The following is a 17,108-nucleotide window of genomic DNA, read 5'->3' as shown; positions in this document are numbered from 1 at the left end:
CAACCATGGACCACTTGTCCCACCAGTGGGGCCAAAAATTTCACACCCTTGGAATAAACTGTAGATAATCAGGTATTAGCCTCATTCAGACTCTGAATCCCTCTTTTTTGGTGGCTAGGTCCGGTAGGTTTTGAGAGGTTTTTTGTTAAGTTATCTTGTGAATGCACAGTTCAGATTCTGGATGAAGCAAAAAATATTCTTTCAATTGTAGGTGGCTATAGCTCCTTTTAGTTTCTCATGTGCATTAGCCACAACTGATCCATATAAGATTACATTGATTGTCTGTTTATCTAAAAAAGAACTGCCCTTTACTTTCATTAACATTGCCAATGTAAATATTAAATTTACCTGAAGTTTCTATGGGAAAACCTAGATTAAAATGGTACAGTTTTCATTGTATGAGACACTACTAATAACAGCAGGATTTTCTCTCTAGTAAAGATGATATCTAGTGTACCAGGAGGAAATGCTTAAATAGAACACGTAAGATTTAATTCATCAGCTAAGTGAGTGTTTGATTAAAGTTCTTCCTGGCAAAGACTTTCTCTTCTTTTTGTATATTCCTTTTGCTTATGGTGACTAGTGTGCCATATCTCTGAAGTTCTCCCTTGTCCCCAGGAAAGATAAACTAAGGCTTTTATGTGGTGTCAAGCTGATTTGATTACTAGTCACATAAAAAATGACTTACAAAACATGTGTCTTACAAAGCTTACCATAAACTAAGATACTTTGATATCTTCCATACCATGATTTTAAATGTTTATTTTCAGAGTGGCATTGCATATTATTAACTGATATAGCCAACACCACATTCTGTCTGTCACATACATCCGCTAAGAAGGAAATATTTGTACTGTCTGAAGGGAACCTGAAGTCAGATTAAACTGAATATCCAGCCTAAATCATACACAAAAAAAATTACATTTTTAAAAGCAAAAAATGTTATGGCTTAAAAATCAAAGCATTTACTTAAATTTGGGGGGTGGGGAAGGGCAGTTAAGAAGTAAATTTAAGTTAAATCTAGTTAAATTGAATTAAGAAATAAATCTAGGTTTATTAAAGTGAAAAGTTATACATTTAAGTCAACCCATTAATTTTTCAGACTGTCTTGTATATTTTTTTTGCTTGCATGTTTAAACATACCCCTTTTTTATATAAGGGATAAAAAATGGAGAATAAAATGAATTTCTGAAAGTGAATGGAACATGATAGAGGTTTTGTAGAGGTAACCTCTCTTTGCTGAATTGATCCAGTCCATCTTACTCTCCTAAAGAAGTCCTATTTAGGGATCCATTTATAAAAGTCACTTAAATGTTGTCTTTTTAGCATCAGTGAGTGCATCCACACATGCAAGCATGTGCACTTGCAGCAGCTCATATAGAAGCAGTGCAAATTTGAGCCAGGGCATGTCGGTGTATGTGTTTGGACATGTACTTTGTTGTGGAGCAAATTGTGCCGCTTGGGGCAAAATAACCCTGCCTGGCTCCTCCTGGATCCGCAGCCAGGGGAAGCTAGAGCTAAAACCTGCCCTGTCCTTGCCCCATCAGTACAAAAAGCTGCCTTGGCAAGAATCTCAAGGCTACTCACTCTCGGGAGCTTCTGAGGCCCAGCCAATTGGTTCCTGGGGACACTACCCCTTGTGCCAGCTGGACTGCTCAAGCAGCCTGGAGAGTTCCCTGCACCCTTTACCCACTGCAGCATTCTGGCAGTGTGGGCTGCTGCCTGGCAGTGACCTGATGTGCACCTGTCAGACCTGGATGGGACATCTGCCCCTCTGGGTCAGCTGCCAGTGGGTCGTTGCTGCAGAGTTGGCCTTTGTGCGGCACTACTGCCATGTGTGCCCCCTGCCTGGCCATGTGGGCAGCTATCACCCAGAAGATGTTCTGGGTTTGGTGGCCTGCTTTGAACTGTCAAAGCATGTCCTCCTAGTCCCAATTGGCCATGAGGTCAGTCACAGTCAGCTGGGTCCAAGGTGACAGCTCAGAGCAGGCAGGGTCCCACCACTGGCCTCCCTAGCAGGAACTCTGGTGTTCCCTATTGGAACACTGAAAAATCCCTGATTAAAAAAAATCCCAGAGTCACTCTGTAAAATACCCCAAAATCCATGTTCCTCCACAATTGAAACAAAAGACCACTATAAAGAGAGACAGCGATCAGATGTGCAATGTTGTATTGATATATCTACAGTGTTAAAGCAATTTGGAAAAACTACCAGTGTTGCTATCATAATATTAAAGTGAACTCTGAATACATGTTTCATGAATACATGAATATATATTTTGCTGCCCCCCAACAGGGGCCATGCCCCCCCACAGGGGCTACTTCCCTCCCCCTCAGGGGCCACAGCCCCACAACAGGGGCTATGGCCTTCCTCCAGGGCCCACATGCACTGCCCCAACCCCGCTTGGTCCCCCAGCTCCCCCCCCCATTGCTGTTCTGCCTGGCCCCATCCCTTGCTGGCTCCTACAGCCCCCCCAATGGCTGTCTCACCCAACCCCCCCCTCCACTCCCCCAGACCCCTGCAATGGCTGTCTCAAAGGTGTTTGAGATGCTTCAAGAAGCATGCGTGGGCTTGTCTGGACACGAGTTTTAACATGCGGTATCCTATTTTAATCCATTAAAGCATTGTGTAAAAAAGCATGCTAATACACTAATGCACAGTAAAATAGGCTACTGCACTTTAGGGTAGCCTAATGCACATTTATGTAGTATCTCAAAGCTAATACATGTGCAGCGAGTCTACTCCATCATCCTGTAATCACAGTGCATCAGAACAGACTCATTTAATCAAGTCCGCTGGGGTGTGGTAATTACTGCACTTCAGTGTTACATGTATTAGCATCCCCATGCTGAAAAATGGTGTTGGGGGCGGGGGGGTTAACTAAAGCTCTCCAAGTCACTGTAATTAAAGTTCTTCATCACCCCCACTCCTGGACGTATGTATAAATGCCTTCGCATTGGAGGTATTAAATTTAATGTGGATTACGAAAAGCATATTAATGCATGTGTAGACATGCCCAGTGGGAATACTCACATGCTTATACATTACGCACATACATCAGTACATTCATAAACTGGGATTCAAGTCTCTTTTGGGTGTTTCCATACTGGAAGCTGCAGGCTGTTATAAAGATATCTGAACTACTTCAAACTAGCTAGCTCAGGGATCTAAAGTAGTCTAGTCAGAGTAGGACAAAGCTCAGTGAGGGACTAATTTACCCTCTCAAACATAAGGTAAATGAGCCGGTGCTGAGCTTAGCATTGTTGCCGCTAGTGCTCTTTTCTTTTCCTTCCTTTGTTGTCTTTTCTTAATTGAGTTAGCTACATTAATGTTCATTCCAGTTTCTCCATACTGTGCCATAGACCACAATGCATACATAGCAAGTGTATGGGCACACATACACATTACACTCTGTGAAAGGATTGGGGAAGGATTGTATTGTATATCAGATAATTTGTGGTAATTATTATTTTATTTTTTTTGCCTACTCCACTCCTATCCTGCTGTAAGTGGAAGATAAAACATGATACTTAATCTGCAGTTTCCTTTAGGGGAAAACTGCCTAGTTTAGCTTCCATTTACCAGAGACCTCAAAGAGTTGCAGGGAATCAGCTAATGGACAGTAAGACCCCCACACACATACCTCCCTTCCATTCTTTTAGCTCAGTATAACGCAGGGGTGGGCAATTATTTTGGGCAGAGGGCCACTTACTGAGTTTTGGCAAGCCATTGAGAGCTACGTGACAGGCAGCCAGGGGCAGATAAATATTAATTTCTAAATTTTTTAGGGGCCTCACAGACCAGATAGAATGGCCTGGCGGGCCACATCTAGCCCACGGGCCATATTTTGCCCACCCCTGGTATAATGTGTTTATCTGTCTTTACTATTAAATAGCCCACACTAGTTAAATTCCTTATGTGAGTAAGATAAGTAGCAAGTTTTGGGGTGTGAAAGTATACAGTCTACTTTCCAAACTCAGGATTCATGCCTCAGTACTCTTGGTACATCCAGACTATAATCACAGAGCCTCCCAAGTTTAGGTTAAAATTCTGAAACATCACAGTGGCCGTGTCTACACAAGACACTACTGCACATTGGTTACTGAGCATTTCTTTAGTACTCGTTTAAACAAGTACTAAATAAATACACAGTAACCTGAGTTACTGCACAGTAGCACCACCGAACACCTTTTTTGTGACACTGCTGCACAGTAGCTTAATACTATTGTGCAGTAGCGTCACATCGTGGGTTTTGCCACATGACACTGCTGCTCAGTAGTATCAGGCTACTCCATAGTCAGCATCTCATGTAGATGCGCCAAATATAATACAAAGCTAGGTGAGAGTGCTTGCTCTCAATACACACCAAGTTCAGTTCAGCATCTTCCCAAAGCCAGGCAAACTCAGTCAAGTCAGTAATATTTTATATTCAGTTTACGTGTTCAAGCCAACAAAGTAGCTTTTGAAGGGAAAAAAAATGTTCACATACATCCCTGTGAACCAGAGTAGTTGAATTCGTCACGGCTCTCTCCATACCTGTATTTCCTTGCTTACCACATCCCGCCCCAGTAAATGTTTCCCTGCTTCTGTTCCTCCATACTTCTGTTCCAGTGAAGAAAAATCAGCTTCCCTGTTTAAGACACACACTCCAATTTTAGAGGGCTGATTTAGGAGAGGAAAGTACATGTGATATTCAGTTAATACAGTATATAGCTGTTATCCAGAGTTTTTCCTGAGCTGCCATTTTAAGGAAAACAAGAACAGCACAGGCTGGCTTTAAAATACATAACTGCACAAAACACCTCAAACTACAAACAAGTGTTTAAAGCACTGGACTATCAAGTTACCCGTCATTTTCTTAGCATAATTAACTTTTGCAAGATATGAAATGTCATTCTTACTAAGTTACTGAAGCCATGGGTGTTTCTTTGCTCACATATGAAACTTTTTATGAGAAATATAGATGTACTGCAGCACATTTTGTGTTCTAACGTATGAGGTGTGGATATAATGGATATACATATATTGTTCTTTGACAATCAGGGATAAAAAGCATACATACCTTGCTCTTTTGATTCTAAGTCCTCATCCAGGCAAAGCTTCTGTTGAGTTTAGTGGGATTTTGCTTGAGTGGGCTTGGGCTCATAATTTAACTGCAGTATAGTTCTATTAAAATCTCTATAAAACCAAAGTAAAGAGTTTGAATATTCTGTTCTAATTGCTATAAAGGAACAAACTGATTTGTAAAACATGTTGCAGTAAAAGCTGAGCCATAGCAATAAGTCTGCAAAGCACTAAAATGTTCTAAATTATCCTGTAACAGCTTTCAATTTGGTGCAATTGGTGAGTCTAGGCTTTATGGTTTTCAGATAACACTTTAATAATCATTTTCTTGTAGTATTACAGGTTAAGGACAAAGTGATATGAAAACATTAAATAAAATGTCATAAATAGAATATATGATACCAGGCAAAAGAACCGCTAATGATCTGAGACTCTTATTAATCTACAGACTCATGATGATTTAAATTGAATGGCTGCACAAAGTTTAATTGGTTCATAATTGTTATTATTCAGAAAAAACTGACAATGTCATGCAGCTAATTTTGTGCTAAATATTGAGTCTTTCTAATTTGATTTGGAGTGTGTTGGGTTTTAATGTGGTAACTTCTTCCCCCAAAGCAGGAGCAAGAGACAAGCTATACTATTCTGAGAGCAAAAGGAACCAACGTTACCATCAGTAGCCTCAAACCCGATACCACATACGTATTCCAAATCCGAGCCCGAACAGCAGCTGGATATGGGACCAATAGCCGCAAGTTTGAGTTTGAAACCAGTCCAGATTGTATGTACTAATTCAAGCAGTCATTAAATGTTTTTCCTGCTCAATTTTAGACTGATTTGAATGACTACTTTTATTCCCTATCTAGCAAATGTGAGTCATAACAATTTATAATGTGTCTTTCTGGGTAATATTACCATATAATGTTATATTTTTATCATTAAAACTGAAATATACTGTAAGGAATATACCATAAATAGCACAGGTGGTATTTGCTTCCATTCTCAGCCCTGAGACCTATTGCCAGAATTAATATGATCCTATACTAGATGGCAGCTCCTGCTGAGACGGGAAGTCTAATTCAGTAACAGACCCACATGGCATAATATTCCAATCTTGTTGCCTGACCCTCTGGACTGTAAAAACTCCATATTCGAAGAGAACTACTGTCTCATTTTTCTTCTAGTCCCATGGGTCAGTGCATAATTCTCCTCATTATGGAGGAGCATTGCTGTTTTCCCTTTCTAGCTATAAGGTGAAGTTGATATAATCAGAAGGCATGGTTATTCAGTCAAATCGTACTTCTGGTTGTGGTTGTGGTTCTAGTTCCATTCTGCCACTGAATTTTGTGACCTTGGACAAATTATTTATACCCCATGATTCAATTTTCTATTCTGTGAGGTGGAGACAATACTACTTACTACACAGCAGTAAAATGTGAGGTTTAGTCATTAACCTTTATAAAACGCTTTGAGAGTTTTACATGGACGTGCTGTAGAAAACAACATTGAGCTATTACTTCATCTGCTTTCTTTGCACTGAAAGATCTAACCTTACTTGAAATTGAGCAGTGAAAGAACAATTTTAAAGATGCTGGTAATGCTTTAAAATGTTTTTATTACAAATGTTTAAAAAGATGTTTGGTGTACTTTTCCTGATGTTTCTAGATATCTTTAGTCCCAGTTGTCAAATAGAGTGACCACAGTAATTCTTTGCACAGTAATTGCCTAATTTTATGTTTCAGTTTTGAAATTGATACTTGTGCTCACACAATCCAGATATTTGAATCCAATTCAGCAGGGCACTAAGCATATGCTTAACTTTTAAATCACAGCAGTAGTTCTGTTGAACTGAAGTTTAAAATGAAGTTTTCAGTGCTGAAATATAGTTCTACATGCTTGCTCCCCTACCAACATTTATGCCCATTCTACTTTGTGTGCATCTGCACCTTGATTTTCGGTGAAGGTGCCGTGATATCCTTTTAATGATGCTGGAGAGTGCTGCACGATACTAACATTGTTGGGTGTGCAAACATCTCAGCGCAAAGCACAAGATAAATCCAGAGACTTCAAATAGTGTTGAAAATATTCTGACCTGTTTTGGTCTTTCTAAGTTCTTTGCAATAGAACAATTGCTGTTATTTTCCCATAGTCAAAACACAAGTGAAAGCTAAGAGCTGGCATTTTCCAAGAGGTGCCTTGAGTCTAAAAAAGGTTGAGAATTGTTGTTCCCTTCTGCATGCAAGTTATGTCAATGACATTCAAATGCAAGATTAAAATGTTCTTTTACAGCTCATGGTTCTTCCATATTTAAGAATTAAGCTGTCAGTCTGCCTCCAAGTCTGTTTGAACAGATGCTTCAGGCTTTATGAACTAGACCTGATGAACATTTTCAAAAGTAAAATGTTGACTTCATGAACTGTTTGTCTGATATGGTTTTTTTATAATGCTATTAGCTTTTTTAAAAAGTTGCTTCTAAAAATTTTTGAGCAAACTTCTAATTTAATGAGCTTTTATTTCAACCCAGGTAATCATTTGTCAGTTTTTGTTTTTTGTGTGTCATCTGTTGTGGAGCCCTGTCACCCCAAAGGGACCATTTTCCACTGTAAAATGGTCATACATAAGCAGGTTTTCAAATGTTGGTTCATCAGCTATATCTATTTTTTCAGAATTGGAATACTTTTTTGAAATGACAGATTTTGGAATGTTAAAAAAAAATGGGGAGTGAGAGAGAGTGCATCCAACAGAAGAAATAAAATATATCTTTTTTTTATAAAACCTAGAAAACATCAACCAACAAATGGAATAAGGATGCTTTCTAGGATTTTTCTCTTCCAGCAATTTATTTATGTATTTGTTTTTTAGTCAGCTTCACTCAGAAGAAACTCCTCATTAACCTCATAACTACATAGTATGAAACAGATGTGTTGCTACAGATGTTGCCATCAGACATGTTTATTTGGTAATATGCTCTCACAGTGACATTTATTTAATTGCAGAAGACTATTGGCATACCAATACATCACCTAAATGGGTGCTGATACTTAAAGCTACACTGGCCTGCTCCACAGGGGTGAATGAGCAAATTAATCAAATACCTAGCCCAGAAAGATTTTCCAAGAGAATTTTAAGTAATTTATGTTTACAATAGTGTAATGATATAATCCAGTTAAATTACCTATGTTTCTCTTACGAGGCCATTCCTACCTCCTTTTACCCATGTCTGAAATCAGTAAAGCATCTGCTACTGTAATGCATACAGGGGTGTTGGTTGTAGCCTGAAGAAGGATGTTTGTTCCCGAAAGCTCGCAAAGAAGAATTTTTCCAACTATTTAGTTGGTCTAATACAAGTTACCACATTTACCCAAAGGACCTTGCCTGCCTACTGTAATGCATAAGCATTTGCAAGTTGTGTCTCTTATCTGTAAACTGAACACTACAGAAGTTAAGTATACCCTGTAGTGCTCTGCTAACCTGTGATCCTTACGAGGCTTTCTCTGTGTTTTATTGTTGCCTAAGAAAGATTCTGGTTAGAGGTGTGCGAAATGGGCCAGATTCAATCTGAATTTGAATTTGGCCGGAATTGGGGACAGTGATTCGATTCATTGATTCAGATCACTGTCCCTGATTTGATTTGGCCAAATCCGAATCTGAAGATTTGATGCTGATTCGGAGAATCAGAGATTCAGCCATAGACACAGTTTTAAATGTGTTTTCTACATACCTCAAGGTACCAGATGCAGCTCATAAATGTTGTGATGGTGGGGTAGATGGAGTGTCCCACAGGAGCTTGGGGACCCCCCTGCATGCTTGGCGGCAAACCCAGAAGTGGAACAGAAGTATTTCTGGTCCACTTCCTGGTCCACTGGGGAGTGCGCTCCCCCGGCTCAGTGATCAGCTATGGGGGGACCCTGGGTGCCCCCCAGACCCAGAAGCCACCAGTTGCTGAGCTGGGAGAGCATCGGGGGGGGGGGGTTCCTGCACACTCCCCAGCGGATCCAGAAGTGGACCAGAAGTGCTTCTGGTCAACTTCCAGGTCTGCTGCCAAGCACACTGGGGAGCCCCCCATGCTCCTGTGGGACACTTCATGCACGTCAGCATCGCAGTGTCCATGAGCTGCTACCTTGAGGTATGTAGAAAAAAACATTTAAAACTATATCTATGTCCAAATCTCCAAATCTTTCTGAATCTCTCCAAATCAATTTGGAGGGCTCTGACTTGATTTGAAGAGATTAAAGGGTCTCCTGCTTTGATTCAGATTTGGAGATTCGGCCACTGAATCTGGCTGAATCGCCACCGAATCGAATCAGGGACTGAAGCTTCGCACAGCCCTACTATGCATCCAGAATATTTGCTTTATCATCAATATTGTGCTGGAAATTGAATCTGGTGTTTTCTTTATTACAAAGAAGTTGTAGGTGCCCAGCATATCGATGTTGGTTCATTTATTTAAGTGCTAAAATATGGATATAGATGCCTAATGCATAGAATCTGGTTTTGAAAATGTTGGTGACAAATTGACACAGGAAGGAACTTGCAGTGGAATTGCAGAATGTAAGCAATCCAACTCTCTCAAAATGTTCCTATCCTGTGTTTTAACAATAATGTTATACTGCAATAATGTTGCAGTTATGAATCAGGAGGGGAAGGATTCCAAAGGTACAACCTAACAAGATTATACCACAAATATTGTAGTGATGTTTTATTTATGGTCCAATTATAAGGCTTGAGAGTCTGAGGTTTAAGAAATATTCTGTTTAGAAATTGCAATGTCTTTAAAAATAAACAGAAAAATTTAGTAACAAGCCAAATAGTCTTGCACTTGACATGTTTGAATGTTTGAGATATGTGAGCTATTCCCCTTCCCTCTCAGCTCTTATTCTGGAAAATAATTGAGCTCCTTGTTTCAAAACCAGTTAGCTGCAAATGGCTATTTTGGTGACCTTCAGCCTTTATAGTAACTGACAAACAGTGTGTGCCTGGAAAAAAGTCGTTGATGATAGGAAGTATATGATAAGAAAAACGAAATCATTTATGTTCTTTCCATGTTGTCTTTAACTTGATTATAATGTATAACTGTATGCCACAGGGTAAGAAGCAGATCAATAGCTTTGAAGAATGGCTGACAGGCCACAGCTGTGAACATATCTGAATAATTTGTGTAAATTTTATGTAGATAGGTATTAAATTGCCCCATAATTTCATCACAATTATTAGTTTGTCAAGGCTGCACAATCATTATTGTATGTCTGTTATCTATGGAACATGAGCCAGGCTATGTCCATAATGCACAGAGACCACCGACTCTGTTATAAGGTCTTTCCTGCATTTGTTTAGCCTGCTAACATAGACTTCTTTTCTCCATTTCCAACTTCTCTACAGCCCCAGAAACTTGTGCCCCAGTTTGAAGTGACTGTTCTTTATAATGTACTTCTTCCTAAATGTATATGTAGGATAATGATGATTCCTGACCTCACAATGATACTCTGAGGTTTTGTCCTCTAAAGCACTACGATCCTTGGTTTGAAAATGTTACAGAAATAAACTAATGCTGGTAATTAGTGACTTGACCTTCTTGCCTTGCTCTTGTCACAGATGACAATAACATAAAACAGAGTAATAAATACCATCAAAATCTTTTCCAAACTTGTAAAGCAAAGAAAAGGAATGAAACCTTACTCTTTAGAATATTAGGAAGCAGCTTTTCAAAGTTCAGAACAAAGCAATGAAATAATGGGTTAATTTTTCTGATCCCCAAATGCATGTCAGTTGTGTTGTGCTTAATGCTTTCTTGGTTATTTTTTTTTTTTTTTTTTTTATTGTTTTAATTTTCCCAGCCTTCTCCATCTCCAGCGAGAATAGCCAGGTTGTAATGATCGCCATTTCAGCTGCAGTAGCGATTATTCTTCTCACAGTTGTGGTGTATGTCCTGATTGGGAGGTTAGTTTATCATCTGTTTTACACATTTATTCTTACTTCTATTCCCCATCTGCCACTTGGTGAGCATGGTCAATCAAGTGGTGTCAGACAATAGAATGGCTGTATTTTACCTTCCCGCTTTCTGTAGCCTGAGAAATTGGAGCACTGCTACTCAGTAATGAGCCTGCTAATATGAGCAGCACCAGTCATACAGTACTAGTTAAAAAATGCTATAAACACATTCTTAGGCAATTGTAAAATTAAATGGTAGGGGTCAAAAATCAATGAATCCTCTCATTAGCTAATTTCCTTGAATTCCCTGAGAACATAGCTTGACTCTATAGGGTAGAGAATGGAAACATTGTTAAACTTCCAAACAGGTATTTAATTGTTATGGGGAAAACATTTTATTCTGTTTGATCAAATGATTAAGATGTAAAATTATATGTGTTTCTTTATATTTTTCTCTGTTGCTTGTAGATTTTGTGGATACAACAAGTCTAAACATGGTGCTGATGAGAAGAGGCTACATTTTGGGAATGGACATTGTAAGTTATGAAAGACTCTATATATTTTATTGAATAATCTCCAGCTCAGCAACTAGCTTAAATTTAGATATAAATGAAACAAAAGTTTTCTTGTGTCAGGCAGGAGAGTTCATCCAACTAATTAATATTTGGTGCAGTTTCTTTCCACCATGGTTAGATAGGCAATGAGCAACATAGCGTTGGCAGTGTTCAAATAATACTATATCACATTGATTCTGCTCTGCATTACTTGAACGAAAAACATAAACTTCCTTATTATTAAGCATTTGAAATCTAAATAAAGACAACTTTTCCACAGCAAAGTATAACTGACTTCACAATTACTGAAAGTATCAAGGAGAAAGGTTTTCTTTACAAAGTTAGTCTGCTAATAAATTGAGATTAGAATTAAGCATTCTGAGACTTTGGAGAGGTTTCTAAAGACAAGCATATCAATTAAGTGTGGTCTTGTTTACAATTTTCACTGCTCCAAGAACATGTCCTCTTTAATTTGTTAATGTTCAGTTGCCTGATGATAAGAGTGAAGCAGTTAGCACAATATGCTTTCTGAGGGCCTGATCCAAAGTCCAGGTTAGGATTTTTTCCTATTGATTTCAGTAGTGTTTGGATCTGGACCTTATTTTACAATCAGTAAATAGCAATTTGTAATTAAAAACTCAAGATGTCTATTCTAAAGCTTCTCTTGGATGCTCTTGTAACAATCCCTTTCGTTATGAAATCTCTCCAGTCTCTCACATGCTTTAGTCTTTGCTGTGATTTAGATTGCACTTTTAAAAATATGCTATGCACTTAAGACACCAATACAGTCTGGCAGTGATTAAATACATTTATACTATATGGGGTACTGCATTTTAAAATTAATTTGGTTTACAGCAAAATTATGCTTTACCTTTATATCACTTTCTAGATAGCAGTGGAGACACTGCACCTTCTGCAAAAGAGAGCTGTTGGATATAGCAATCGGTTGTATACCAAGAAAAATTGCATTACCATTCCATACTATGGGGTTATGCCACAGTAGCTGCAAATTAGAACTGTTTCCCAATTACAGTTGCAGTGGGACAATTGGCAGGTGACAATTAATATCATTCTTTTGTCCGGAGTTATTGTCCCCGCCTGCCCCAAACTCCCTCCCTCTTCTTCTAGCGCGTGGTGCTGAGCTTTGTTAGTGCTGCACTTTGGCAGCTGACAAACTAAGTTCAAACAATCCATTCAGTTGTATGTGCCCCATGTCATTAGAGCTTCATCATTCAAATTTAATTAGGTTATAAAATAAAAGCAGCCATTAAAAAAAATAAGCGTCACAGACAAATCACAGATCAGAGTTAGCTCTCCCTACTGCTTTACAACAGAATGGCACAATCACTCTTCTAAAACCTGTCGGCTCAGTTAAAATTCTTATGGATTAGATTGCTTTTCGTTTGGCTTTGGATACCTACGCTCTGTTTTCTGAGTAGTGTCATGCTGATACTAAGATGAATCCAGTTGGTCATGAATTCTGGGTCTTGATCACTTCTCTGAGAAACATCCCCAAAAAGAGTTACTGATTATGCAGACATATTTAGAGTTGTCAAGTTTTCTGCATGTGCGTGTCACTGTTGAAACTATTTTTCTGTTCCTTTCCAGCTTTTCTCACAAAAACAAAAAATTGTTTGTATTAACTGCAAGAAGATAAAGTAACTTCCATGGCTGTCATAAACTTTCTGCATCTTAAATACAGCAGCTGGTTTATTTCAGTTAGTTTATTCTGAATTGCTTTTTTTTTAAAAAAGCTCCAGCCATGAACTATTCCCTACAGCCTTATTACAAATCCTATAATATTACTTCAAAGGAGCTGAAATGTGTTTCACCTCCTCAGATCCTCTCCCCTTGCCCTCTTTGGCTAGGCCCTTTCTACTTTTTGCTACCCTTAGGGCAATTCATGCTGGTAAAATGGAAATGTAAATTATTGTGTTTGCACAGAATGAGCTGTAAAGTAGTGCAGCTTAACACATGTACATGTGTTTATTATCTGTTTTTCATGACAGAACCCAGTGACTATATGGGCTGCCCTTAATTATTGGTCTGAATGGATTATTCTTCTTGCAGTCACCATCACCTGATCTTGGGAACCTCTGGGGTCAGCATTAAAAATCAGCAGCCCTACTAAGCAGAAGCTTTTAATTGTTGTTATTTTTATTGGGGGCAGAGGGAGCCTTGACATACCTTTAGCATAGATGGAGAGAAGCATTTACGAGGTTGTTTTAACCAAGAGCTATATACGGCCAATTACTTTTTGTTTTACTTGCAAATGATTCTTTAATCATCAGATGCTTTAAGGAAACACGTTCATCATTTATTAATGCGCACATACCACACAGCCCTTTTGTTGGAAGCGTGAGTCTTAGTTGGCATTGTTGTGGAGGCAGTGAATATGGGGACTTGCTTTTGTAATTTTCCTCTCAGTTCTGAGGCCAATAAATCTCCATAAAACTTACTTTTCATAAAACCTGCAAGAAAATATTTGCAGTTTATTGTTGAAACAATGCCACACTTTAACCAATGATTTAAAAAAAGATTATTCTTTTCCTTATCATATGCACTGAAAAGCACATTTAAACCATAGCAGAGGTCAGTAGTTTTGACACATTCTTTCAGGCCATACTTGGAAAGGATACTCCTGAGGATGGTGGTTATTTTACTTTTTGTTAAAGAAGTGTTGTGGCACACAGAATGAATTCAGAGCCAGCCACACAATTTATCAGACTCATGCAGGAAGGGGGCCCCCAGCTATAAAGCGACTGAAGGGGGGGAAAAGTCTTTAGATTGCCTCTGGCACTGTTGCCAGAGGGGATGATCTGGGATGACAATGTGTTTCCTTTCCTTCCAGCCCTGATGATGGGGGCGGGGAAGATTAGGTTAGCTTGTGACTTGCCCCTAAAGCCAGATAGTCCCAGGCACTTATTTGAGCATACTGCTTGCCCCAGGTGAAATAAAAACCACAGGTCAGAAAACTGGAAAGGACAAATTGTTTTGTTCTCAGATTGTCTGTCTCAGAATTAGCAACAACAGCCTGCCACTAACTCTAGAGGACTTTTGAGCATTCCTCATAAATGGTGGTTTGTCAATTCTTCCATAAGTGAAAATTTTGTTTGTATATATTGCAAATCATGTATATTTTAGTTTTTTCCTCTGTTTGCTACCCTGAAAAAAACAAAGTAAAGGAGTATCTAAACACTGAGTGGACATTATGAGGTAGTACTTTGATATTAAAATGCAGGCCAGTTTTTCAAGTTCAGATGTGTCTGAGGGCCTGTTTTCAAACCTTATGGTCTCTATCTGAAAATAGATATGTTAATGAAGAGCAAGGTATGTGTGTTCCTGAATGTTGTGGTCACAAGCTATTAAGAATTTTTGGCCTCTCAGAAACCTTCAAAAGCAGCTAATCACCCTGTGTACAACCTGAGGAAGCAATGCACCTTTTTTTTCTGATAGTGATTGGTGGGTGTTTGTTTATTGCTCTTTTCCTGTTTGCCTAATATGGTTAATTGAGCCCACATGATCTTTCCTGTCTCTTTCTGTTTGTCTTTAAACAGTAAAACTTCCAGGCCTCAGAACATATGTAGACCCACATACCTATGAAGACCCCAACCAGGCTGTGCATGAGTTTGCCAAAGAATTGGATGCAACCAATATAGCCATCGATAAAGTTGTTGGAGCAGGTAATGACCATTAACAAGTCAAATTAAAAGGAGGAGTTGATACGTGAAATTTATTAATCTAAATCTGAATGCTAGTTAAAATTTATGAATTGTTTGGGATTGGATCCATACACAATGGGCTAGGTGTACACTGCGGGGTTGGGTTTTTTTCATTGACAAGAAATAAGCAATTGTTGAAACTGAACTTAGTCCATGGAAAGGTTCTGAATTAACAGCTCTGGACATACGGGTCTTATGCTTTTCTCCCAAAGAGACATAGCACAGATAAGACAGTTTCTCAAAATTTACTTGAACTCTTTTTTTTTTTGAGTCAGCATTGTTAAGAGTGAAAATCTTGTTCAGACTTACATGCAGGACTGAACAGGTGTATCATTGCAGTTTGTCAACACAGCAAACAGTTATAAAGCTGTCATGTTTTTTTTTTCATATATGGACACCGTATATGGCCTCAGCTGACTCCTGGAATTCACTTCATACTAGTCACCACCCACCCATCAGGTTGTGGTGACCTTTGATCCCAGAATTGATTTTGGTCAGCTTTTCAGTTTGAATTAGTGATTTAGGAGCAAAAGACTGGCTGACTGGTTACTGGCTGTCTGGGCCATAGAAATGCCCTTTAATATAGATTGTATTTAAAACAAACAGTAAGCTGCTTCCAGACATTTAAAAAAACCCAAAATGGTATTTTACTTTAAATTCAGTGCACTCCCATGCTAAGCCCAGCACATGCCCAGAAGAGACATTGCTTTAGTTGGACCCAGCTCACCCAGTGTCTATGTAGAGCAGGTGCTTTCATGAGGGTTTTGGCACCTTTAATTAATAGCTGATTGAATCAGCTGTTAGATAAAAGCACCAAAAAGCCCTGCTGAAGCTCTTGATCTATACAGATGCTGAAGAGCTGGGTCAAATAACATGCTGCTGCTTCTGGATAATACCACATTTTGGGGTTTGTTTGGTTTTTTTAACATCTGCAAGCAGTCGAGATGGCCAGATTTTGGAACAGGAATGCAAGTGTCTTATTGAACTATGTTGTCGGTGTTCCAGGATAGCCATGGTCTTGATGGGCACTCATTCCTCTTCATGTGACGTGTCAGAGTGCAGTAGATAATTGTAAAATCTCAGCCCTCCCCCCATCCCCGTGGAAGTATTTTAAGCCTGAAATTTATCAGATATTGTTTTATGCTATTTCTTATTTAAGCTTCCTAATTTTTTCCTTAACCTTTTACTGATCTCATTAACATTTTGAGAAGAAGGAACAGGCTTTCAGCAAGCACTTTTGTAGGATTTCATTAAGAAAGCTGAGCAAGTGCTTTCCACATATGTCACAATTAACCCAACAAGGGAATAATTTTTCATACAGTTTTTATTCCCCTTCATTGCTGCTAGGAAAAAGTCAGATTATGCTCCTTGGCAGTAGACTTTTTGTTAGTGCTGGTTTTAATTTTGTCCCACAAGAGTGCACTGTTCTCCATCCTCTTCAGTAAAAGCAGTGAAGCAGTGTACTCACTGCACATGGATTTTTAGAAGTAGCAGGGGGAGAGAGAGAAAGGAGTCATTCAAAATCCCAGGTTATATTTCTGTGAGGCTGGAATCTTAAGATACCTAATGAATATATTGGGCTTCATACATTGTGAGACTCTTAAAAGCAGAAGGTACATCACCAGAAACATGTGTACACTCTTTGTGTGTGTGTGTGTGTGTGTGTGTGTGTGTGTGTGTGTAACTCATTGATATTACTTATTTTTATCACAGTGCATATAGGACTGAACAGTATGTACAAATTAATAAATAAAATATACGGCAGTGGGGAAAAGAGTTTTATATTCAGATAAGCCTCAAAACCAAAGGTCTCCTGAGGAGTCAAGGATGTCATAAACT

At 38.8% G+C, this 17,108-nt stretch overlaps 1 protein-coding gene across 2 annotated transcripts in view; it reads left to right on the top strand.

Moving 5' to 3' along the window:
• The window catches only part of EPHA3 (EPH receptor A3), a 367,059-nt gene that overhangs the window by 265,415 nt on the left and 84,536 nt on the right, over positions 1-17,108 (top strand). Inside the window, exons 7-10 of one of the 2 annotated variants that reach the window (XM_019528572.1) lie at positions 5,687-5,846; positions 10,900-11,002; positions 11,462-11,529; positions 15,105-15,230. In XM_019528572.1, the coding sequence (XP_019384117.1) occupies positions 5,687-5,846; positions 10,900-11,002; positions 11,462-11,529; positions 15,105-15,230 (457 nt within the window). Of the gene's footprint in view, positions 1-5,683; positions 5,847-10,899; positions 11,003-11,461; positions 11,530-15,104; positions 15,231-17,108 lie in introns of both variants that reach the window. The other variant, XM_019528571.1, reaches the window with a different exon arrangement.

The sequence above is a fragment of the Crocodylus porosus genome, unplaced genomic scaffold (assembly GCF_001723895.1).
Source record: "Crocodylus porosus isolate Cpor-Errol unplaced genomic scaffold, CroPor_comp1, whole genome shotgun sequence".
Classification (NCBI taxonomy): Eukaryota; Metazoa; Chordata; order Crocodylia; family Crocodylidae; genus Crocodylus; species Crocodylus porosus.
Note: the sequence above shows the minus strand (reverse complement) of the source record. Positions and strands in the feature narration are given on the sequence as shown.